The sequence below is a fragment of the Tachyglossus aculeatus genome, chromosome X1 (assembly GCF_015852505.1).
Source record: "Tachyglossus aculeatus isolate mTacAcu1 chromosome X1, mTacAcu1.pri, whole genome shotgun sequence".
Classification (NCBI taxonomy): Eukaryota; Metazoa; Chordata; class Mammalia; order Monotremata; family Tachyglossidae; genus Tachyglossus; species Tachyglossus aculeatus.
Genome location: NC_052101.1, coordinates 89,388,040 through 89,414,442, shown reverse-complemented (window position 1 = coordinate 89,414,442; position 26,403 = coordinate 89,388,040). Strand labels below are relative to the sequence as shown.

Below are 26,403 nucleotides of genomic sequence, written 5' to 3'. Positions count from 1 at the left end.
GACTCTGTCTTCTCCTGGTTCTCCTCTTATCTCTCCGGTCGTTCATTCTCAGTCTCTTTTGCAGGCTCCTCCTCCCCCTCTCATCCCCTTACTGTGGGGGTTCCTCAAGGTTCAGTGCTTGGTCCCCTTCTGTTCTGTATCTACGCTCACTCCCTTGGTAACCTCATTCGCTCCCACGGCTTCAACTATCATCTCTACGCTGATGACACCCAAATCTACATCTCTGCCCCTGCTCTCTCCCCCTCCCTCCAGGCTCACATCTCCTCCTGCCTTCAGGACATCTCCATCTGGATGTCTGCCTGCCACCTAAAACTCAACCTGTCCAAGACTGAACTCCTTGTCTTCCCTCCCAAACCCTGCCCTCTCCCTGACTTTCCCATCACTGTTGACGGCACTACCATCCTTCCCGTCTCACAAGCCTGCAACCTTGGTGTCATCCTCGTCTCTGCTCTCTCATTCACCCCTCACATCCAAGCCGTCACCCAAACCTGCCGGTCTCAGCTCTGCAACATTGCCAAGATCCGCCCTTTCCTCTCCATCCAAACCGCTACCCTGCTCGTTCAAGCTCTCATCCTATCCTGTCTGGACTACTGTATCAGCCTCCTCTCTGATCTCCCATCCTCTTGTCTCTCCCCACTTCAATCCATACTTCACGCCGCTGCCCAGATTGTCTTTGTCCAGAAACACTCTGGGCATGTTACTTCCCTCCTCAAAAATCTCCAGTGGCTACCAATCAACCTACGCATCAGGCAGAAACTCCTCACGCTCGACTTCAAGGCTCTCCATCACCTCGCCCCCTCCTACCTCACCTCCCTTCTCTCCTTCTCCAGCCCAGCCCGTACCCTCCACTCCTCTGCCGCTAATCTCCTCACCGTGCCTCGTTCTCGCCTGTCCCGCCATCCACCCCTGGCCCACGTCATCCCCCTGGCCTGGAATGCCCTCCCTCCCCACACCCACCAAGCTAGCTCTCTTCCTCCCTTCAAGGCCCTACTGAGAGCTCACCTCCTCCAGGAGGCCTTCCCAGACTGAGCCCCCTCCTTCCTCTCCCTCTCCTCCCCCTCTCCATCCCCCCGCCTTACCTCCTTCCCTTCCCCACAGCACCTGTATATATGTATATATGTTTGTACATATTTATTACTCTATTTATTTATTTTACTTGTACATATCTATTCTATTTATTTTATTTTGTTAATATTTTTGGTTTTGTTCTCTGTCTCCCCCTTCTAGACTGTGAGCCCACTGTTGGGTAGGGACCGTCTCTATATGTTACCAACTTGTACTTCCCAAGCGCTTAGTACAGTGCTCTGCACACAGTAAGCACTCAATAAATATGATTGATTGATTGATTTAGCAGATGAGGTAACTGTGGCACAGAGAAATTAAGTGGTTTGCCCAAGGTTACATGACAGACAAGTGGCAGAGCCAGGATTAGAACTCAGGTCCTTCTGATTCCCAGGCCCATGCTCTATCCGCTTGGTGGGCTGCCTGAATACAACATGCTGATGTGGTATTGCCTTTGGCTATACCTGGCTCACACCTGAGGATTTGGGGGTACTATGGCAGCGGTCTAAATCCAGCCTGAACTTGGCCAAATTATTTCTAATAATAATAATGATTGCGGTATTTGCTAAGCGCTGTGTGCCAGGCTAAGTGTGTACTAAGTGTTGGGGTGGTTACAAGCTAATCAAGTTGGACACAGTCCCTGTCCCACGTGGGGCTCACAGTTTTAATCCCTATTTTACAGATTAGGCAACTGAGGCCCAGAGAAGTTAAGTGACTTACCCAAGGTCACACAGCAGACAAGTGGCGGAGCCGGGATTAGAAGCCAGGTCCTTCTGACTCCCAGGCCTGTGCTCTATCCAATAGGCCATGCTGTTTCTCTAGCCTAACGACCCTTGTTCCTGGAACTCCTGGGCCTTCAGGCTGACCCGACCACATGCAGAGCTCTTTCTGGAGGTTGACTTCCTGAGTAGAGGACCAAAGAAAAGCAGTTGCAAAACTGTTGCAAAGACGGGAGGAAGAAGGTGCTGAGAGGCTCAACAGCTACTGCCAACATTCTCCTGTTTACTGGGCAACAAAAGGAGAAAAAAAAAGGCATGGAGGTCAGCAAGGAGGCTGATACAATAATCAAGGGGGGATAGGCTAAGTGCTTGCATTAATGTTGTAGCAGTTTAGACGGAGAGGAAGGGAAGGATTTTGGCGATATTGTGAAGGTAGAACTGACAGGATTTCTTGTCTTGTCTTACGGTGTCGAGCTGTCTCCGACCCATAGTGATACCACTGACACATCTCTCCCAGAACACCCCACCTCCAATGCCCTGCAGTCCTTCTGGTAGTGCATCCATAGAGTTTTCTTGGTAAAAATATGGAAGTGGTTTACCATTGCCTCCTTCCCACGCAGTAAACCTGAGTCTCTGCCCTCTACTCTCTCCCATGCCGCTGCTGCCCAGCACAGGTGAGTTTAGACTTGTAGCAGATTGCCCTCCACTCACCAGCCACTGCCCAAGCTAGGAATGAAATAGATATGCCTCTGCTTGACTCTCCCTCCCATAGTCAAGGCAGGTAGAGTACTGGAAACTCTCCGGGTGCGATCCTGAGAGGGGACAGGTTTAAGTGATGGCTAAATAATAATGGTATTTGTCAAGTGCTTACTATGTGCCAGGCACTGTACTAAGCAAGAGTCGGACACAGTTCATGTTCTGCATGGGGTTCACAGTCTTAATCCTCATTTTACAGAAATGCCTGGTTCCAAACATTTACAGAAGCTCCTTTACTTATGCTCCCAGGCCACTCTCCCAGTTGGCTCCAGGCAGCACCTGGTTTGTTCCAAGCAAGTCAGGAGGCTTTGGGAGCCAGTTAGGAGAGTGACATGGCAGGTGCATGAAAAGGAACTTCGGCTCCTCATATCCCCTGTCTCCCCACACCAACCCTGCCCTTCCCGGACTTCTCAAAATGCATTTCAGAGCCAGTCCAGTCCTGTGAGCACTTAAATATAGTTGTGACCCACAGAAGAGTTTCGGCTCTTCTGGAGTGTGGAGTGTGATGAAATACCATATTACATAATCAGTGAAGAAGCAAAGGATGTATTTTTCCTAGTTGTCCAGATGCAGGTCATATCCAAAAGAGAGCTTGGACATTTTTGCAGAATTGGATTGTTGGATCTTGCAGAGTAAACAAGTTGCATTCTGTGGTTAGCAAGTTGGGTTATACTAATGCCATCCAGCATGCCAGGCAAGTTCACATGATGTCAAACCACTGGACAGAGTTCTATGGAAACGGGATTTCCAGGGGAGGGACTTTAGGCAGGTGAGATTCCCAGGAAGGGGTAAGCCTTCTTGGTCGGAGCAGAGTCAAGAGTGGGATGGAAATATTGCACAACAATTGGCTGCAATTGGTAATCTCCCTTTCCCACCCCATCTACAAAAAGCGCACTGTCCAAATACCCACATGTCCTTCGGAGTTGCCAAACCTTGCTGCCTGACTCTTAAGAAGGATAAGGGTGCTTTTAGGGTGGGAGGGGGGGCGAGGGGGAGAGGTTATGGTATTTGTTAAAAGCCTTGGAGGGAAGCAGGGCTCTGGCCAGGTGAGCTGGATTGCTGGGCAGCTAGAGACCCATCATTTCCCAGAGCGTTACAGCTGAGAGGCCCATCCAAGCAGAGTGACTCTCTGAAGCCACTATGAGATGAGATTACAACATTCATTCATTCAGTCGTATTTATTGAGTGCTTACTGTGTGCAGAACACTGTACTAAGTGCTTGGAAAGTACAATTTGGCAACAAAGACAACCCATACCCAACAATAGGCTCACAGTCTAGAAGGGGGAGACAGACAACAAAACAAGTAGACAACAGTAGCTCCTCCACCTGAGAGAGATACTCTCTTTTCCACCCTCCATATTTGCTCTGGGGGATTGTTTGAACTAGAAGGGAAAAGATGAATAGAAGCAGTGTGGCCTACTGGAAAGGGCCTGGGCTTCAGAGAATCAATTTTTTTAATGGTATTTGTTAAGCATTTACTATGTGCCAGGCACTGTACTAAGTGCTGGGGTAAATGCAAGCTAATCAGGTTGGACACAGTCCCTGTTCCACTTGGGGCTCACAGTCTTCATCAGAAACAGTGAGGCATAGTGGATAGAGCCCGGGCATGGGAGAAGGACCTGGGTGCTAATCCCAGCTCTGCCACTTGTCTGCTGTGTGACTTTGGGCAAGTCACTTCACTTCTACTCATCTGTAAAATGGGGATTAAGACTGTGAACCCCATGTGGGACAGGGACTGTGTCTGACCCAGTTTGCTTGTATCCACTCCAGTGCTTACTACAGTGCCTGACACATAATAAGCACTTAACAAATATTATTATTATAATTATATATTATAATTATTATAATAATTATGGTACTTTTTAGGCTCTTACTGTGTGCCAAGCACTGGTTTAAGCACTGGGGTAGATACAGGTTAATTAGATTGGACACAGTCCCTGTCCCACATGGGGCTCCCAGTCCTAATCCCCATTTCACAGATGAGGCAACTGAAGCCCAGAGAAGTTAAATGACTTGCCCAAGGACACACAGCAGACACGTGGCAGAATTGGGATTAGAACCCAGGTCCTCTGACTCCCAGGCCTGTGCTCATTCCACTAGGCCATGCTGGGTTTTTTTTTTTTTTAATGGTATTTGTTAAGCATTTACTCTTTGTCAAACACTGTTCTTAGTGCTGGGGTAGGCACAAGTTAATTAGGTTGGACACAGTCCATGTCCCAAAAGGGGCTCACAGTCTAAGTAGGAGAGAGAACAGATTCCCATTTTACAGTTGAGGAAACTGAGATACAGAGAAGTTAAGTGACTTGCCCAAGGTCACATAGCAGAGAGGTTGGAAGAGCTGGGATTAGAACCCAGATCCTCTGACTCATAGGCCCATGCTCTTTCCACTAAGCCATGCTGCTTCTTGGGTTCTAATCATTGGAATGATTGGAATTGGGTTGGGGGATGGGGCAGTTGAAATTCCAAGTGTTCCCTTTTTTTTTTGATTCAAGAGCAATTGAGAAAGTCCACAGGGGTCAGCAAAATTGGGGTGATGCTGGTAAAAAGAGGAGGAGCTAATAGAGATGATATGCACTGGGGAAAATTGTTACAGATGCTGGGAATTTTTTCAACCTATTTATAAAGCTGACCTCAGGAGAAAGCATTCCATACATTCAAAGCTGTGCTTGCCTATGCTGACGTCATTTCATTAGTGACTGAAAAAGCTGAAAAGGACATCTAATTTGATAGAATATATATGGAAGTAAGAGAATCTAAATGAAAAAAGGCATAAGTACATGGCAGTGTGGTTGGGTAGTGGGAATCAGAGGCCAGCTGAAATCTCAGGGGAGAAAGCAGTTAAGAATGAGCCAATTAAGGTCCTGGGGTTGTACTTTGGGATGATGTAAGATGGAATTGAAAAACAAAAATAGAAGTGATATAAAAAGTGTACCCCTGGCAAATTTGGATACTGCCCTACTTTAACAGAACCTGTAATAAATCATGTTCCTGTAACAGTAGACTCCTCTTAGCTATTTCATTCTTTTTTTGCGTTTTTTCTTCCAGCAGACAATGGGTGGTGACCTTTCTGAAAGCATTCTTTGGGGCAAGATGGAGCAAGAAAACAAACTGATATACTAGAAAAGAGAGGGAGAAGGGTTACAACTGCTGCAATTTGGGGGGTGATAAGTTTTGATTTTAATAAGTACCAGGAGGGAAAGAGAAAGGAAAAGGTTCTTATCCTGGACTTCAGGTCAAGGAAGAGGTTTGGGGTTAAAGGACTGAAGAGGAGGCAGATAATAAACAAGCGATAGTGAAGTGTGATGTGGTCCTTGGAGATGGAGGTGAGAGATTCCAGTTGAGAGGTAGGAAGAGAATATGTCGAGGTTCAACTTGAGCCCAGAGCAGAATCTCTACCTGACAGATCCTAGAGCTTTGCAAGGAGTGGAGAATCAGGGCCGTCATCTCAGTCAGTGCTGGCCCAAATGATTTCTTTCTTAGCCTGCCAGCCCTGTAAGGGACAAGGACTTTGTACAGTCTTCTTATCTCATATCCACCCCAGCCCTTACCCTTTCTCTTCTCCAGGGGATCCAAGGAAAGTCTCAGAGCTCAGGAGAAACAGGGACGGGACTGAAAAAAAGATCTTCAGCAGCCTTCAATCAGGCAGCCCATTAGGCAACCATATAAATCCTCCTGGATTGAGCGAGAGCTTACTGTGTGCAGAGCACTGTATTAAGCCCTTGAAGAAGTACAGTAGAGTTGATAGACACGATTCCTGCCCTCAAGGAGTTGACAGTATAATGGACGAGACAGACAAATAAATAAATTACAATTGGGGGAAGTGATGGAGTTTAAGGATACGCACGTAAGTGCTTCTTGGCGAGAGGGAGACTCCATGAGACCCCCTCTCCCCCCCCTTGGCCACCCAACCTGTCTTAAAGGAGGGGCTCTGGGGAGCTGGGAGCTCTCCAAGCCTAGCCAGGGCCAGCTTTGTTCAACCTACCCCAGACCCTGGAGTGTAGGTCCCCCTCTAGACTGTAAGCTCGTTACGGGTAGGGAACATGTCTGCAAATTCTGTTGTATTCTCCCAAGCACTTAGTTCAGTGCTCTGCAAATAGGAAGTGCTCAATAAATATCATTGATTGATTGATTGCCTGACTGATTTGCTGGCTTTCCCAAACCAGGGCTCTACTAGGAAATTAGGTCACTTGGACATCAGGAGAATCACTTGGACTTTTGAAAAAACATTTGGCTCCTCAGAAATTCCCTGGAATTTTGTGGGTGAATTAGGGAGCGCCCAGAAATAATGCACCCAGCATTTAGAGGCCTTCATAATATCCACGTTCCAAAATGTTCTGTAGGGAACAGGTTACCAAACAATTCATTGGTGAGTCCATCGGGGCAGATTTTCTAATAGCAAAGGGTTGGGAATGTGAATCACAGGTGAAAGTCACATGTAACAAATGGTACTGGATTCAGTGTTTGCAAATGTTTAAAACGAAGGTGCACTATCTGGTGGTGCCTAGAGATCACAATGCCTGAGCATAGTGCGAGCTTCTGCAGAAAAGGCTGCAACACCACAGCAGTGGGCACAGGGTGCTGAAAAGGGAATCAGAGAATGAGGTGCCACATAAGGTGGTTCTATCACAAAGTAACAGCGAAAAGCAACCTGGGATTCCGTTTAGTTTAAACAAGGGGTAAGCTTTCTGGTTGGGGCTGCGGTACTTGATTTCTAGTTGGATGTAATTGTGATTCTGTATCATTTACATTGCCAAGAAGTTGGAATGGCAGAGGATTGAATAATTCACTAATAACTGAGACAATAGAACGGGCATTGTCTAGAAAAGTAATTGTAGAAGAAACTGTTGGCTTTGTTCTTTAACTTCTCTATGAATCCCCATTTAATAATTGAACAAAATACTCTTGAGGATTCTTAACCTAAGTGCCCTAGGGCCCTGCCCCTGCTGATCCATAGAACAGCTGTCAAATGGTGTAGGAAGGGGAAGGGTATGTGGCAATTTGATTGGGGTGGCATTATTGCTGTTTGCCACTTTTGCAGCACTGATCCTGTAATTTTCTCCTGCTGCCTTGTTGTGGCAGGGATTCAAGAGGACGAATTGGTTCCACTCTGCAGACAGCCACGAGCCCAGAAGCTAGTAACAATTGATGGCCAGACAGTGGGAAATGTTGACTTTGTTTCTTGTATTTTCTGTGCAGTTCAGGCTCTGTTCAGGACTAGGTTGGGCTAGAGGAAAAATTAGGCATACGTGTTTTTGGCATTGAATTACAAGGATGAATTAGGCATCTCTCTCTATATAAGATGGTTTCCTGGAAGGCCGCTGCGCTGTGGATCCCTGGGTCATTTGATTCCTGGCTTGAGGGTGTGCACATGTGTAAGATATACCTATTCACAGCATATGTGCAAGACAGATTGGATTACATTGGATCAGCGTAGTGTGATCGCAGGTGGGAGGGCTACATCTGGCAAGCCACTACGCTTGTAATGGCTGGCAAATGACCTCTCTCCTGGTGGTCCCAGCTTCCAGCAGGTAAACCCATTTAAAAATATTTAGGCATAGCCTGTGCAGGCTAGAACCTGGGGCTACGAGTCCTAAGAGTTGAAAATTGGTTGGGGAAATCGCCCCAACTTGGAGGAGGGGAGAGGAGAGGAGAGTATGTGGGGCTGTCTCCCCCTCCTAGACTGTGAGCCCGTTGTTGGGTAGGGACTGTCTCTATATGTTGCCTGTTTGTACTTCCCAAGTGCCTAGTACAGTGCTATGCACACAGTAAGTGCTCAATAAATACGATTGAATGAATGGATGGATGGTCCTAGAAACTGAAATTTTCAAGAAGGAACACTCTTCCTACCTGCCCCCTGCCCACTCCCACTCTCCAGGTATGAGACAGCCAGGGGGCAGTGCAAAATGAGGACAGCAGAAATAGGAATGCCCATTCAAGATGGAATGATGTTGATAAGTTCATTGTCCTGTATTTTTTCTCTTGCAGGTGAAGGAATGGTTATGCTTGAATTGCCAGATGCAGAGAGCTTTGGGAATGGACATGACTACAGCACCCCGCTCCAAAAGCCAACAGCAGTTGTACTCCCCTGTTCTTTCTCCATCCCACTCCCCAGCCAAACAAACCCAACCTCAGCCCCAGGTGAAGATTGAACCCGAGAAAGCGGCAGAAACTATGCAGCCAGATGTTCGGCAGGGGATCGGGGTACTCCCGCCTGAGGCGCCCAAGCCCCATGCAGCTTCAGTGCAGAGAGAATCCCATAGCCAAGGCCCACCCAAACCTGCTGCATCTCAGGAAGCCATGAGGTCTTCCCCTCAGCATCTACAAGCAAAGCCTTCCTCTGACGAGCAGAGAAAAACTGTAGGAGATTCTCCGGCAAGAAGTTCGGCGCCACCACTTAGTGGTGGAGTACAGGAGCCACCCCAAGAGGGACTCACTGGGAAACTCTTTGGGTTTGGGGCATCTCTTCTGACCCAGGCCAGCACGTTGATGTCGGTCCAGCCAGAAGCCACCCCCCAAAGCCAGCAGTCCCCTGGCAAAGTGCCTCCAAAAATTGTCTTCAGTGATGCCAGCAAAGAAGTTGGCCCCAAGGTATCTGGAGCTGGAGCAGGAGTTGGACCTAGAGCTGGGCCTGGAGCTGGACTGAGAGCTGGGCCTGGACCTGGACCTGGACCGAGAGCTGGGCCTGGACCTGGACCTGCACCTGGTCCGAGAGCTGGGCCCAGGCCCGGACCTGGACCTGGACCGAAAGCTGGGCCTGGACCTGGAGCTGGACCTGGAACTGGACCGAGAGCTGGGCCTGGACCTGGACCTGGAACTGGACCGAGGGCTGGGCCTGGACCTGGAACTGGACCCAGGGCTGGGCCTGGAGCTGGACCAAAAGCCGCACCTGGAGCTGGGCCAGGAGTTGGACAGAGGGCAGGGCCTGGAGCAGGGGGTCAGGGGAGAGCTGGAGGAGCACCAGCTCCAAAACAAGGAAAAACAGATCTTCAAGCAATCACCAAGCCAGTCACCAAGCCAAAGGAAGCACCACAAGAGAGGGTCACCTGCCCACTGTGTAAAGCAGAGCTCAACGTGGGCTCCAAGGAACCTTCCAACTACAACAACTGCACCACCTGTAAACAACAGGTCTGCAATATGTGTGGGTTCAACCCAACTCCTCACCTGGTGGAGGTAAGCACGTTGAAGGCAGTGGGCTTCGTAAGAATAACAGTTCCTTCAACAGTCAAAATCCCCTACTTGGAGATTTTCCAAAGCAGTATTCCATGTGGACCAAATTGGGTTTTTTTCTAAAGTATTCTAATTGTGACACTCACCTAGAAACTGCTGTTGGTTTAGATCTATTTTTTGGAAAGGTCAGCAGCACTGTGATATTTTAATTATGATGATTATTTATTATTTATTAGATGGCACCATGGGTGTTCATGACATTTGATGTACATAAAATGTGCCGAAGGACAAATCCTTGCATCTGAAGAGTTTACCGGTAGTAAGTGGTGTGAATGCAAATGTGACAACCCAACCAACCCAATCCAAGGTGCTTTTAGAAAAAGCACCAAAACTGTGGACTCAAAGATAAAGCTTGCATGCCACTCACGTGTCCCATCCCATTTGCCCCCCCCAAAAGTCATGTGACTTTTAAGAAAGATAGTTATCCTACACCTTTTTTCTGATTCCTTGATCTTTTTTTCCCCATTCCCCAGCCTATCCTTCACTTTTCTGTCCTCCGTTTTAAATGTATTTTCCTTTTCTATGTTTTTCTCCACTTCCGGATCTGCTCTCTGTTCGAATGGATAGCAGGGTAGGATAGCCACCCAGTTTCTTGTCATTGCCTTCACCACTTCTCCCTCCCCCCCGATACGTACACGATATCCTCTTGGTTGTTAAAGCCTTCCAGCACTGTCTGGGCTGGGTTTTGGCACTGCTGCCGGGACTTGGGCCAAATGCCATTGCCGTTGCTGCTGGGGAGGTGGGAAGGGGAAGGCCGGGGTGGAGGGGGTTTGCCCACTGCCGCAGCTAGAGTGTCTGGGAGACTGAAAGTGAGCCACTCTGCTTAAATGAGCCATAGCCTTTGGGCCATTCCCTATTTTAGAAAGGGGAGAGGCCAGAGGCTCTAAAACATACATCACAAGGCATCATCCCTGGGTCGCTTATAGTCATAATGGCTTGGACCACATCCCCCAGGGCCTCTAGCCTCTGTCCCTTATTCCAGTGGCCCTAAATACAAAATCGCTAGCTGGGAATGGAGAGCAGTCTTTGGCCCCTGATTGGATTGGCTTCCACTGTCATAAATCCTAGTTTCTGCTTTCATCAGTGATTAGTGTACAGCAGTTAACTGATTTCCTAGTTTCACCCTCCTATGGAATAACTTGCTTAAAATGATTGTGGCAACCAAGATTAACATAAAATAGGGAGACTTGAGAAGCAGCATGGCCTAGTGGAAAGAGCATGGCACTGGGAGTCAGAAGACCTGAGTTCTAATCCTGGCTCTGGCACTTTTCTGCTGGAAGGCCTTGGGCAAGCCACTTCATTTCTCTGTGTCTCAGTTACCTCATCTGTACAATGAGGGGTAAGACTGTGAGCCCCATGTGGGTCATGAACTGTATCCAAACTGATTAGCTTGTATCTACCCCAGCGCTTAGTACAGTGTCTGGCGCAGAGTAAACCCTTAAGAAATACCTCAAGAAAAAACAACTGAGAACATTACTTTGAATGGTTTTAAACAGATATCCACCTACCAGCTGACAAAGAGTCATGAAAAGCAATGAGCTAAAGAGTATGGCTGATGGGTATTTAGTTTAAGCCTCGGATAAGCAATGGGACTGCTCGGATCTGGGTATTCATTTGCTTAAAGTAAGTATGTTCAAGTAACAGTAGTTTTCAGGAAATTGCTTGGTTTACTTCTGTGATAGTCCCTGATTGACTTACTAAATGACTGTGAAACTTAAATGATGTAGTTTTCAAAAGATAGTTTGAACCTTACCTTAAACAATAAACAGGTATGGATTAAGTCCCTGCTCTCAATTCTCACATATAAGCAACTCAAAGGGCATCTAATTGCCAATATTAGCCTGGTTTTTTTTTTAATTTGCAAATTGTGTCCCTCTTTTTTTGTATTTTGATTATGTATTATCCTTGTGACTCTTTTATATAAATTCTTGGATCTTACTGATAATCCCAATTATCCCAATGTTTGGTAGTAAGTTAGGCACACTGGGGGAGAATCACTGAGTCTCTCAGACCACTGGGGGACCTTTTAGTTCACTGCTGTGGCATGCGCATGATGTGTGCAGTAATGGACTAAATCATCTTCTGGGGGTCTGAAAGTGCTGATGCTCCTCCCAAAGTGCTGAACTTACTACTACCAGAAAGTACCTTTAGGCCCTGGGAGAATTGGGCTCACTATTCGTAATCCTTCCTGAATGGGGAGTTTGGGGCCATGCTGCCAGGGATCATTTATTGGGCACATTATCAAGGAAGATGTTAAAAGAAATCATACTAAACCCAAGCCCCAGTAATCTTGTGTCTAAGTAGATTGAATTCCCATTCATTACTGCCCTCTGTATACAGTCCCTTTGGCCAGTTTTCAATCTATATGCAGTGATGTTCCCACCCCACCAACTGAATTAAACTCTAAACCATGATTTGCCAGCCTATATCAGGGACATTTTGAAAGCCTGGATATATGACAGTGCCCTAAATGTAGACTGAGAAGTTAAAAATGAAGTTGTGATGAAGAGATTTCAAAATACTTGGTGGCCAGAAAATGGCTTTTTTTTGTTTTTTGTTGGGGGGGGGGTTGGGGTCTGACTATCTGAAAAGGAATGCCCAAGGCAATCTTTCCTCAGTTATTTTCCCAAGTTCCCTAAAGCTTCCTGCCCTACCACGAGGAGGAGAACAGGGATGCACTCCAGTCTTTCCCAAATGGGGCTCTTCCCACCATCTCGGTGGCAATAGGAGCCAGGGTTGTTGTGGTAAAGACAAGCAGGTGGTGGCCAGGAGCAAAGATAGAAAAGTTAATTGTCAGTGACTAACTTGTCAATCGATTCGTATGTCCTGGTAACGTCAGTGCAATAACTGGAGACCATGGGTCCCAGTTGCATAAGAACCTGCAGTAGGTCTTCTGTTTGATAAAGGATAAAACAACTATGGAAATAAAATACATTTTATAAAGGACTCCATTAAATTGTGGTTTGGGTAGAAAACGATCCAGGCATTGAGTAAAAAGAAGAAGTACAAACGTTAGATGAGATGGCGAATGTCAGACATGGGCCCTATTTCTAAATGGTATCTAGCAAGAGTGGATGTCCTTTTTAGAACCGAACATTGAGGGACTGTCAGGTAGTACAGAAAGGAGTGGCTCTGGAAGTGAAAAACATCCTTACAGGGTGCAAAAATATTGAAAAGGATTTGGATAGATCATCAAAGGTATCTCTCTGGTCCCAAGGAGACCCATGTATAAATTGTCCACCTTAACGGAACCTCTTCAGTCTCTTTCCTGTGCTCATGTGGTGATCCATAAGGAAAAAGCCCACACAAGGTGGCACAGTAACCAGGAGTTTCCACTTTGCCCAAGGCTCCAGGTCATATCACCTACCATGCTACCATCTCTGGGTTCTGTCATCATCCTGAACCTCTTCAGTCTCTTTCCTGTGCTCATGTGGTGATCCATAAGGAAAAAGCCCACACAAGGTGGCACAGTAACCAGGAGTTTCCACTTTGCCCAAGGCTCCAGGTCATATCACCTACCATGCTACCATCTCTGGGTTCTGTCATCATCCTGTTCCTCAAGCCATTGTCCTCTGCCCACTCATGCCCCTTCCTGAGGGGCAGGAGGCCCAGAGAGGGCTGCAAGACCTGGGAGCATTAGTCCTAAAAATGGCAGAATAATAATAATAATAATAATAGCATTTATTAAGTGCTTACTATGTGCAAGGCACTGTTCTAAGAGCTGGGAAGGGAGAATAGCACGTTGACAATGGCATAAACCTTGTGGAATGCAGACTCAAGAGAAGGAAAAACTTCTGGGGGTGACTGAGAGTTGCCATTCCGGAAGCTGTGGGCCTCCTTTCCCCTTTCTACAGAATACTTTCCAGAAATGCCACACCAAGGTAAAACCTTTGCTCATGTCTGGCCTATAGAAATGTGCACTGTCTTGGGAGCCAGGAAATTTGGATTCCAGATCTATTTCTGCCATTATTATTACTTGCTGTGTGACCTTAGGTGAGTCACACGTTTTGCTGGGTTCCTCATGGGTTAAAAAGCACATCAGTACTCCTGTCCCCTTCCTACCTCAAAAAGTGTTTTTTCAGAAACCTTCAGGGAATTAGGAGGTAGCATTTGAACTATTTAGTCCTCCATGGAAAGGAAGGGCTCATTTATCCAGCAGAAGATGTTTCTGGTTTTACAGAGAAGTTTTACTGAAAGCAGTTCTTCCCATTTTCCATGTTGTTTTCATTCTCTCTTGCTCTCTTTTTTATGCCTCATAAACCTCCTATGTTGGGCCCCTGGGCAGTGCCTCTTTTCCATATTTAGGGAATTAGGTAGAGAAATTTGGAAGAAAAGATAATTTTATTTAAAGAAAAAAATATTCTTTATTGAAAAAAAAGTTCGAACACAGGTCACTCTAATAAAGAAGTAGTGAACAGATGGGTTTGTTGAACCTTGAGGAGATTTCCATTCCTTTCAGGCAAAAAAAAATGAGTCGTGCTCTGGATGATGGGGAAATGAAAAATGCCAAATCTGTGGAAGAGGAAGTGCTAGTGAGCAAAGGTGCAACCATGATATTGTTCTTTATAATTAATCAGTGGTTTTCATTGAGTGCTTACTGTGTGCTGAGTACAATATAACAATGTAACAGACACATTTAAGAGTACAATATAACAGAGTTGCTTGACACATTCCTTGCCCACAAGGAGCTTAGAGTTTACAGGGGGAGAAATATGTTTATTATATGTATAATAATATATATAATACCAACTCTGTTATAGTGTGCTCTCCCAAGCATTTAGTACAGTGCTCTGCACACAGTAAGCACTTAATAAATACCATTGATTGATTGATCAGGTTCCTGGAGCCATGATCTGGGTCTCTGTGCAGACAGTCCTGGCTTTTGACTCGTGTTGCTGCTACCATTTTGCCCAGCTATGGAAGTGGGAGAGGACTAGCCCTGGTTTTTTCCAGAGTTGGAGACTGGGAGGAAACCTTCCACACCAAACATGGAGCTAGCCTGCCATCAGCTCTATTGCTGCTGCTTCAGACACCACTAATTTCCCCAGATTTTGTCATCAGCATCCCAGGATTTTGCACTGGCTCTGCAGTTATAAAGATTGTATAACTAAGCTCTTGGTGGGCAGAATTTTTCTGTTACACTGTTATGTTGTACTCTCCCAAGCACTTAGTACAGTGCTCTGCACACAGTAAGTGCTCAATAAATATGACTAAGAAATGCTAGCAAATGTAACCAAGGATGTGCTTTTAGGGAGACCTCAGTAAAATCAGCATGAAGTCACATCATTACCCTTGGCTCATAGCCCCAGGTGTGGTATTTAGAAGGCTCTGCAGACCAAGGATGTTTGTAAGGTTGTGGTGGTTTAAATGTCAATGAAAGACTGAACTCATATAACCCTTCAGTGTCTGGTAATAAATCAATAAGTGCTTTGAATGTGGCATTCATTGGCTAAATGCATGGTCATACTATTCAATACTGGAATCTGAGTTTGCTGTAGATCATTTATTTTCTGAATGTCTTTAAGCAGACATTACCCTCTAGTAGTCTTACTGAGCTATTACTTCTGCTCAGCTGACTTTAATGGTGAATAATCACCTGTAGTCCCCAGCCCCAAATCATCACTTCCACAGAAAGATTTCACCCAAACTGTAGGACTAGTATGTTTTTGGCTTTTATTTTAATTCGATCCAGGTGAGTAACTATTCTTGACAGTTACTCCCTAGGGGCTAGTAGGAGGAATTTCTGATTTGGTCCGAAGGGAAAATTTTCTCCATCTTGCCAACTGCTTCTGTCTCGGGTGCTTGAATTCTTATTTATGCCTCTTGACACAACTTGTTTCCAGCTCTCCCGTACCATAACATCCTTTCATTCATTGGACTAGCTATTTATATGGTGCCAGGAGCCCCTTGTGGGACAGGGATTGGGTCCTGATCTGATTGTCCTGTACCTAGTCCAGTGCTTAGCACAGACCATGGCTTGTAGTAAGCACTCAACGAATATAACAGTGAATTATTATGATGTGCAAATGTTATAGTCCTGGAGTGGAGGGGAGATGCGGGAGAAACAGCCATAGGCCTCATATATCTTTGTGTTTTCTCTGCTACTTCCGCTCCTTGTTTGCTCTTTCCTAAGCCCTAAACTCGCTGTTCTATTGATTTTATATATTTTTTCAAAGCCCACTCTATTACTGTTGTTTCTTATTTACAAAGCACAAATAGTGAACGTTCAGTGACATGCAGTACTTCTGCATGGATTTTTGGAGTACAAAAGGCCTCTTAGTTATTATTGTGTAAGCTTGCCTGCTGGTGTTTTTACCACATGAAATGGAAGCTGTACAAAGGATACATCTAGCCTTAGGTCCTGCCCTTTTAAGCTTCTCCTCCTGATGCTGACCAGACAGATGGAAAACAAAATGCTCACTGATATGCATGAGAAAGTGAGGCCCTTTTGAATTTCCAGGGAGATCACTGGGGGTTGGATAGATGGAGAAGGGGTTTTTTTTTGTTGTTGTTGTTTGGTTTTTATGGTATCTGTTAAGAGCTTACTATGTGCCTGGCACTGTATTGAGCGCTGGGGTAGGTACAAGCTAATCAGGTTGGACACAGGTCATGTCCCACATGGGGTTCACAGTCTTAATCCCCATTTTACATCTGAGATATCTAAGGCACAGAGAAGTGAAGTGACTTGCCCAAGGTCTCACAACAGACAAGTGGCAGAGATGGGATTAGAATCCTGATCCTTCCGACTCCTACGCCTGTGTGCTATCCACTAGGCAGTGTTGTTTCCCTGTGGGTGAAAGGAATGTTTTCAGGCAGACCATACTTAAGGTGACCAGGGGCAGAGGATCCGGGAGTCGACACTGAAAAGGTAGAAAATACAGAAACTAGGGTGGCAGAGAAGTAAAGAGGGAGAAAGAAAAAGAATTGAGAAAAATGATACAGAGAGAGAAAGAAAGAAGTCCGATTGGGGAAAAGAGACAAAGGGAGCGGAAGGGGGGTGGTGGTAAGGGAGCAAGGGGAAAATAGGGATTAGGCAAGAAAAGCAGGGACACCTACAGACCCAACCAGAGATATTCGGAGACACACCCACACCCGTAGATGCTATTCACTTCCACTTTGGTTTTCACCATTGCCTGGACCCATTACAGTGAGATTCTTACTACTACTTCCCAGATGCTAGCTACAGGCCTACCCCTGATGATCCTGGAGGTGTTCAATGGAGCGTCACCATGTCATAGTGATTCTGCCAGAAACTTCCTGGCAACAGCTGCAAGTGACCATTACAGAGGCAGTGTAATTCATTTGTTCATATTAATGTCTGTCTCCCCCTCTAGACTCTAAGCTCATTATGGGCTGGGAATGTGTCTGTTGTTATATTGTACTCTCCCAAGAACCTAGTATAGTGCTTTACCCACAGTAAGCTCTCAATAAATACGATTGAATGAATAAGGCAGTGTTGGTTGAGGAAGAGGCTTCACAGGCTCTGCCTCCACTCTTCCACCAATCTGCTGGGTCCCCTACTCTTCTCACTTTACCCTCACTCCCTCGACATGTTTCTCTATTCTCATACCTTCAATTACCACCTCTATGTGGATGGCTCTCAAGTCTACCTCACCAGACCCAGCCTCTCTTCCTCTCTGCAATCTCGTTTTTCCTCCTGCCGCCTACATATGTCTACATGGTTATCCTGCCAGCGCCTCAAGCTCAGTACGTCCAGAACTGAACTCCTCATCTTCCTTTCCAAATTCTCTCCTCCACCTAACTTTCCCCAAACAGATGACACCACCACCATCCTCTCCATCTCTCAAGCCCGTAATTTTGGCATTACCCTTGATTCCTCCTTCTCTTTCAAATCTCATATTCAGTCCATTGCCAAATCCTGTTGGATTTTCCTCCCCAACATTTACCAAATCCACCCCTTCACCTCCATCCAAGTGGCCACCACGTTATCATATCCCAGCCTGGCTACTGCAACAGTCTCCTCACTGGGCTCCCTGCCTCTAGTGTCTCCCCTCTCCAGTCCATACTTCACTCTGCTGCCTAGACTTATTGACTAAAACATCGTTTTGCATGTATGACCCTGTGCTCAAAATCCTCCATTCCTCTCTATGTTGAGCAGAAACTCGTAACAATTGTTAGCCTTAAGTTACTCAATTAGCTCCCTCCCTCCTACCTATCAGTTCTTTCCCTATTCCCACTACACCCCAGCTCACACTCTTCATTCCTCTCAAGCTAACCTACTCACTGTGCCTCATTCTCAACTCTCTCACCATCAATCTCTTGCTCTGGCTTTCCCCTTGCCTGGAACTCTCTCCTTCATATGTGACAGACTCATCTTCAAAATTCTTCTGAAAACATCTACTCCAAGAAGCTTTCCCTGATTAATCTCTAGTCACCCGAGGTTATATTCCCCACTACTGCCACTTCTGCACCTAAGTTGTATACTCACAACTGCCCACAGCACTTTTCTACATATCTTACATATCCTATTATTTAAGATCTAACTCATGGACATCCCCCTTTCTTTCTTCCTCCTGTCTGTAAATTATTTTAGTCTGTCTCCCCTGGTAGATAACAAGCTCCTTGAGGGCAGAAACCATGTCTGTTTACTGTATTGTAGTCTCCCAAGTGCTTAGTTCAGTACTCTGCACACAGTAGGCACTCAAATACTAATTGATTGGTTGTTTCTTCTGCAACTGGGCAACTGCCAGCACAGATGTTGGATCCCCTTACCTCACCCAAGTCAAAGCAGGACCCTGATGGGCCCTGCCAGAGGCTTTTCAAATGGTACAGTGGAACTCCAAAATCTGAGACTGTCCTGCCTAATGCAGGATGACTCATCACTGAAACCCTGCTGTTTTCCCTTTCCTCCTACCAGATGTCCTAGACTTGCTTTTTTGGGGAACTCAGGGAGACTAGTAATAGAAACCTCCTTCATCCCCCCCCCCCACCATTTTGATATGTGACTTATACTTGTTTCCCTTTTCACTCTCAATTCCTCCCACCCCCTAAAGACACCAAACCTACATGTACTGCCAATGCCTTTTATTTCCAAGCTGTTTCACATGAGTTATTTTACTTTTTAAGGCAGGAAGGTAGGTAGGAAGAGGTAGATACTATTTTCCTCATAAACAGAGGCAAAGAGAGATTAAATGAAGGTCACATAGCAGGCCACTGGCAGAGTTAGAACTCAAACCCAGGTCTCTTGCCTCCCGGGCCTATGCTTTTGCCACAAAACCATGTTCCCTTTTTATTAGCTTAATTTATTTACTTTTCTGGGTTGTAAGAAGTCTGCATAGACCTGGACCTGGCCTGGGGACCTCAGTGCAACTTTGGGTGTGTGTGTGGGGGGGGGGGGGGGGGGGGGCGGTCAACCTTGGTAATAAAAAATTTTCTCTCTCTGTGCTTAGTTTCTCTATTGCCCTTCCAGCTGTGCCTATGTCCCTGTGCTCACCTGCAAAATTCATTCATTCAATCATATTTATTGAGTGCTTACTGTGTGTAGAGCACTGTAAATGGAGGTTAAATTATATTCCCTCTTAAATGCTGAGCCCCCACGGGGGACAGGGACTGTGTCCAACCTGATTATCTTGTATCTATCTCAGCACTTGGTACAGTGCTTGGCACATGGTAAGAGCTTAACATGAACCGTAAGATTGACTGATTGATTAAGCTGAGATGGGCATGCCTCTCAGCTGGCCATTTTTTTTTCTTAAAGGGCCAGCATTCCAGGTAAACATCAGGGTTTTTTTGGGTTTGGGGTTTTGTTGGGTTTTTTTTTTAGCATAAACATGTCCCAAAGAACCTGAAGAGACAGTGACAGTGATCTCTGCCTCTTCCTAGCCTCCCAGGTAAGGATAAAGAATCATGTGTGTCAGGGGCTTTGAGCTTTTTCGAGATGAGTAGCTTTGGGGCCCCGGGCTCTGGGTGACTGGAGCTAGTCCCCTGCCATAGGACATGAATCAGTGCCTGCTCCCATGGCTCTTCCCCTCCCCTCTCCTGCCAAACACAGTCCTGGGAAGGAGAGTGTTGTCTAATGGTTAGAGCAGCAGAACAGGTCACTCAGGGCCAATGAGAAGGCACAGCACCATAGTTCCCTTCCTGCCCCCCACAAAAAACCTGTGAAGAAAAAGCTTTTGGACCAGGCTCAGGAAGCAGCTGGCAATGTCCTGCTCATCATTATCAGTCATAGTTGGAGTCCTCTAAAGCATAGGGCCTAGTAGCTCATGAACAATCGGTGATATTTATTGAGTGCCTACTGTGGGCAGAGCACTGAGCTGATCACTTGGGCAAATACAATAGAGTTAGTGGACATAGTGACGGAATAGAAGAGAGATTTTATCTTTCCAATTCCAGCCTTCTTCGGGCTTTGTGATCATCAGTGCTGGCCCACCTTGACACTCGCTGTGGGCAGGCAATTTGTCTGTTTTATTGTTGTGCTGAACTCTCCCAGGCGCTTAGTACAGTGCCTTGCACACAGTAAAAAATAAATATGACTGACCACTAGCAGTAGAGGGCTCACGGTAGGTGACACTGCTATCACCTAGGTTTGCTACAGGATGAGGTGCCCCAGCCAAGAGCCTGCTGGAGAAGGTATCAGTAGAGATGCAGCATGGCTCAATGGAAAGAGCATGGGCTTGGGAGTCAGAGGTCATGGGTTCAAATCCCAGCTCTACCAGTTGTCAGCTGTGTGACTTTGGGCAAGTCACTTAACTTCCCTGTGCCTCAGTTACCTCATCTGTAAAATGGGGATGAAGACTGGGGGCCCCACGTGGGACAATCTAATCACCTTGTATCCTCCCCAGTGCTTAGAACAGTGCTTTGCACATAGTAAGCACTTAACAAATGCCACCATTATTATTAGACTGTGAGCCCGTTGTTGGGTAGGGACCGTCTCTATATGTTGCAGACTTGTACTTCCCAAGCACTTAGTACAGTGCTCTGCACACAGTAAGCACTCAATACGATTGAATGAAGTATCAGTGCAGACTGCCTCTGGGAGTGGCTGTGAGCAAGCAATCAAGGGGAACAGGCAGAGAGAAGTGAAAGGGAAAAGGAGCAGGAAGGAGGTGAGCAGCATGTGATTTCACTCAGAGCAAGGCTGCAGCCCTTTACAGAAAGCCAGGGTGGGGGTGGGAAGACAGGAAGAGAATAAAATCCGGTGTGGCTTTAAAAAAACTTATTTATTGTTCTGGGCACAGGCAATTTAAGCAGAGATTCCATCAGGTTCAGGCTAGAAAATCACCAGGTCGAGCCAGGCTGTAAATTTCAACTCATGCAGACTTCTGCCATCTGTCCTTTTATAAATATACCATTTAAGCCAATCCATGAAGCTCATGCCTTGTGCAGGTGTGATAGATCCACCCAGACAGAAGTACCCAGATAGCAGCACACACACTCACAGGCCCAGACATGCAGCCCAAGATAGAAAGAATCACACCAAGCTTCACAGAATGGTGGGGTAGGCGGGGGGAGTAGGAGAGAATCAGAGGGAGGGAGCTCAAAGGAGCGAGGAAGAGGAGCAACGTGACCTAGTGGAGAGAGCACGGGCCTGGAAGTCAGAAGGACATGGGTTCTAATTCTGGCTCTGCCAATTGCTTGCTGTGTGACCTTGGGTGAATCATTTCACTCCTCTGTGTTTCAGTCTCCTTAACTGTAAAGTGGGGATTAAGACGGTGAGCCCCATGTGGCACATGGACTGTGTCCAACCGGATTAGCTTCTACCTCCCCCAGTGCTTAGGACAGTATTAAAAGTGTAGTAAACAAATACCATAAAATAACAGGACAGAGGAAAGGAGAGTCTCAGGAGGGATTTGGAGATGGGATGAGGAGGTCCTGGAAGGTTTCGGGGACAGATAGGGAGATAGGGGTCTTGAAGGGAGAGAGGGGAGAAGTCGGGAGGGTGGAGAGGAGAGATAGGGAGGTCAGGAGAGATGGGGGTACAGAGAGAAGGGGCTTGTGTCTTGGAGAGATGGAGGGATATGAGGGGAGGCAAAGACTAGGCAGGAAGCGGCCTGCTCTCTGCTGTCTCCAACTACAAGTGATCCAGCATGGCGTAGTGGATAGAGCAGGGGCCTGTGCGTCAGAAGGTCATGGGTTCTAATCCCTACTCCACCACTTGTCTGCTGTGTGACCTTGGGCAAGTCACTTCACTTCTCTGGGCCTCAGTTACCTCATCTGTAAATTGGGGATTGAAACTGTGAGCCCGACATGGGACAGGGACTATGTCCAACCCAGTTTGTATCCACCCCAGCGGTTAGTACAGTGCTTGGCACATAGTTAAGTGCCTAACAGAACTTAAGCAGCGGAGCGGAACAGTGGAGAAGCAGCGTGGCTCAGTGGAAAAGTGCACAGGCTTTGGAGTCAGAGGTCATGGGTTCAAATCCTGGCTCCACCAGTTGTCAGCTGCGTGACTTTGGGCAAGTCACTTAACTTCTCTGGGCCTCAGTTACCTCATCTGTAAAATGGGGGTTGACTGTGAGCCCCCTGTGGGACAACCTGAGCACCTTGTAACCTCCCCAGTGCTTAGAACAGTGCTTTGCACATAGTAAGCACTTAATAAATGCCATGATTATTATTATTAACAAATACCACTATTATTATTATTATTATACAAGCACTTGCCATATCCCACCTACTTGCATCAGCCACCCCACTGACCTCCCTCCTCCCTCCTGTCTCTCTCCTCTCCAGTCTATATTTCACTCTGCTGCCTGGATCATTTTTCTTAAAAAAATGTTCAGTTCACGTCTCCTTACTCCTCAAGAACCTCCAGTGGTTGCTCATCCACCTTCTCATCAAACAGAAACTCCTTACCATCGGCTTTAAGGAACTCAATCAGCTCTCCCTCTCCTACCTTACCTGGCTGATCTACTACAATGCAGCCGTCACACTACTCCTTTAATGCCAACATACTCACTGTACATTGATCTCATCTGTCTCACTACTGACCCCTTGCCCACATCCTTCCTCTGGTATGGAACTTCCCCTCCCTTCATATCCAACAATCAATCAGTGGTATTTGTTGAGCATTTGCTGTGTGCAAAATGCTGTACTAAGAGCTTGGGAGAGTACTAATAATTAATAATTTTTGGTATTTGTTAATTTGATAGTCATGTTCCCTGCCCACAAGGAGCTTACAGTCTAGAGGGACAGTCAGCCCACCACTCTCCCCACCTTCAAAACCTTATTAAATATCCCCCCCCCCCCCCCATTTGCCATCCCCTCTGCATTGCCTTTGCACTTGGGTCTGTACCTCTTAAGCATCTTGATATTCACTCCACCCTCAGCCCCACAGCACCTATATACATTTCCTTACACTCTGCCATTTCCCTTACCTATAACTTATTTTAATGTCTGTCTCCCACTCTAGACTGTAAGCTCCTTAGGGAAGGGAATCGTATCTACCAATGCTTTCAGGTGCTTAATACAGTGTTCTGCCCACAATAAGTGCTTAATAAATATCATTGATTGCCTCCACCTCCTACATGCTAACCAGGATCCAAGATCCAAGAAAGGACCTCAGTGGTTTCCTCTGACCCTCCCCACTGGCTGTTTTGGGTGCTGAGCAGAAACCCAGGGCTGTATTTATTATTACATAGCCTATGTAATGTGAGTAATGTCTGTTGCTTCCCCAGTCCTCCCAGCCAATTCGTTGCCTGAACCATCAGCAAACCAATCCGGGTTTTCTCTTTGGCAACCGAGAAAGGAAGAGTGTCACCATCTGCACTGCCACCAAGAGCCCTGATCAGCTTGCTGATTATACATATATATATATATATATATATATATATATATATATATATATATACACGTGTGTATATACGTGTGTATATGCGTGGCTTAGTGGAAAGAGCACGGGCTTGCGAGTCAGAGGTCATGGGTTCTAATCCCAACTCTGCCACTTTTCAGCTGTCTGACTTAGGGCAAATCACTTAACTTCTCTGTGCCTCAGTTCCCTCATCTGTCAAATGGGGATTAAGACTGTGAGCCCCACGTGGGACACGAGAAGCAGTGTGGCTTAGTGGAAAGAGGCCGGGCTTGGGAGTCAGAGGTCATGGGTTCTAATCTCGGCTCCACCACTTGTCAGCTGTGTGACTTTGGGCCAGTCACTTAACTTCTTTGTGCCTCAGTTCCCTCATCTGTCAAATGGGAATTAAGACTGTGAGCCCCACGAGGGACAACCTGATTACCTTGTATCTACCCAAGTGCTTAGAACAGTGCTTGGCACGTTGTAAACGCTTAACAAATACCACCATTATTATTATTATCTGTGCCTCAGTTACCTCATCTGTAAAATGGGGGTTAAGACTGTGAGCCCCACATGGGACAACCTGATTACCTTGTATCTACCCCAGAGCTTAAAACAGTCCTTGGCACATAGTAAGTGCTTAACAAATACCATAATTATTATTATTATATGCATATGTACATATTAGCATTATTCATTTTGCATTGGAAACTCCTAAAGGATAAGACCATTTTTATACTGATAATGATAATAACAATAAGAAACAGGCCTGGTGTAAGAAGCTTTTTTTTGTTTTGTTTTGTCATCGGTCCACTGACATTCCTTGCTTTTCTTCATTGAGGTCCTTTACCAACGTTCAACTATCCTAGGGTTTCGTAAGTCAAATTATCAATTTGTATTCTGTGTAGTTTCACTTCCTTCACTGTGACCTACTTTATGTCTTCTTAGTTGTTCCTGATTCTTCTCTGGCAAGTACCCAAACACTTGTTCCAACCATGGGAAGAAGCTGAAATCTCCAATTTCTCCTCTTGGTTAAGTTTTACTCAAGTTTTAAATACCTTTCATCCCAAATCAGTCTGGGTGTCAACTCCAGACATGAGCTAGATCATGGATTTTAGAAAAAAAAATCAACTTTTCTACCAGAAAAGGTGAACACCTTCCCTTACAGATCCCCTCTTTTCTTTCTGCCCTCAAAGTGTCAAATGCTTGCCCTGCAGCCTTCTAAGAGCTTTTAATTTTGAACTTTGGAGTGGGGGAGGTAGGTTATTTTTGGTGGAAGAACCATATCTCTGGATTTCGTTTCCATTTATTGTCCCCCAGCCTCCAGATCTGTAGGTCTTCTGGTTGTTTTGGCCTCACTTGGTCTTTTTAAAGAATGTTTCAGATGTTGAGAATTGTGTTATTTATTGTATTAGCAAGTAATTATTTTATGAATCGCAGAAGTGAACTGAATAAACATTTTCTTTTCATAGGTATCTTGAAGTTGCATGTAGTGAATATAATTCTCCTAGCGCTTAGAGGTTCTCCCTGAGAGTAAGTTAGGCACTTTGGGAAAAGCATTAACTTTTTCAGACCTCCTCAGGCTATGTATGCCTGATGACTGGACCAGTGCCCTAAAGGATCATCATCATCCTCCTTCTCCTCAGCAGTGTTTATGAAAAACCTACTGAATGCAGAGCAAAATCCTGAGCAATTAAGGCCATAAACTGTCCTAATGACCAGAAAATGTTGATGCTTCTCCTAAAGTGCCTGATTTTCTACCAGGAACTATTTCACAGAGAAACAGTTTTTCATGCTTCTTAGACAATTAATCTTTATGCAAAAGGGACAGCTAAATTGAAATCCTTTCCCTTGTCAGACCTCCTCTTTTTTAAAAATATAAACATGGGGCTATGCAATGAGTCATTGTATAATTAAGAGTTGTTGCTTCCAAATTCATACCTTGTTTGTGTTTGAGGGATAATAATATACTCGGGCTTAATTTTTAATTTGGTTCCTCTTCAAAATAAAGTGTTTGTGGAGAAATGAGTGGACCTGAAGATTTTAGCAATATTGGATTTGTCCCATTTTGGATTTCATTAATTTTATAGATATCTTGCATTCCTTTGAGGAAGGCTGACAAAGTATCATGAATTTAGACCTAGGTAAAAAACATAATTGGTTCCTTGCCCAGAAATTTCATTTCTGAGGAGGAAACTAGATTGTTTGGGGGTGCAAATATTGTTTAGGAAATTGGATTTCTATCTCAGGATGTGAGAGGCAGTGAAGATACAGATTTCCCACTTCATAACCAGGTATTTATGCAGTAACAGTGGAAGTGGAGGAGCATGGGGACCGTTTCCTTCAAAGCAAGACAAAGACTGGACTTCAGGCCTTCTCTTTCCAAGGAAAGGAAGTTACATGTTTTGCTAACAGGCCTGAGAATCCAACTCAATGCAGGACAGACCCCAACAGGAGGATTTAGAAGCCAGTGTGTTAACCAGGGCTAGCACAGCAGAGAACAAATGAAGGGCTCAGGCCCTAAAACCTGAGGTGTTCCACTTCAGTCTGAAAGGCTGCAAGGATTATTCTGTCTGTTCACAGTTCTGCAGTAGAGAGCAGTAATGCTAATGCCCAGAAAAAAGAAGCAGAAGGGTGCTGGGTTATCTCCCACTTTGTTAGAATCTCTCTGTTATTGGCCACTCCTACCCAAGAGTAAATTGCTCTTTGAGAATACACTGTGGGCTCTAGGAAGTGCATTTTCTCTTTTTCAGCCATTAACTCTACATTCAGGTATTTGCTAAAATGGTGCCCTCATGTCCTGAAAGAGAAAATCCATTCAATCGTATTTCTTGAGCACTTATGCACCTCCCACAGCACCCAGCTACTTTCCCAGGAGTTACTGATTC

The 26,403-nt window shown here is 45.7% G+C and overlaps 1 protein-coding gene and 1 non-coding gene across 2 annotated transcripts in view; one reads left to right on the top strand and one right to left on the bottom strand.

Annotated features, from left to right (window-relative positions):
* BSN (bassoon presynaptic cytomatrix protein) overlaps positions 1-26,403 on the top strand; it is a 334,369-nt gene that overhangs the window by 170,989 nt on the left and 136,977 nt on the right. The window contains exon 3 of the mRNA XM_038771717.1: positions 8,524-9,708. Coding sequence (XP_038627645.1) covers positions 8,524-9,708 — 1,185 coding nt within the window. The remainder of the gene's footprint in view (positions 1-8,523; positions 9,709-26,403) is intronic.
* Positions 2,466-2,603, bottom strand: LOC119920402. The gene has a single exon (XR_005448150.1). It is a non-coding gene; the product is annotated as a small nucleolar RNA SNORA7 (small nucleolar RNA).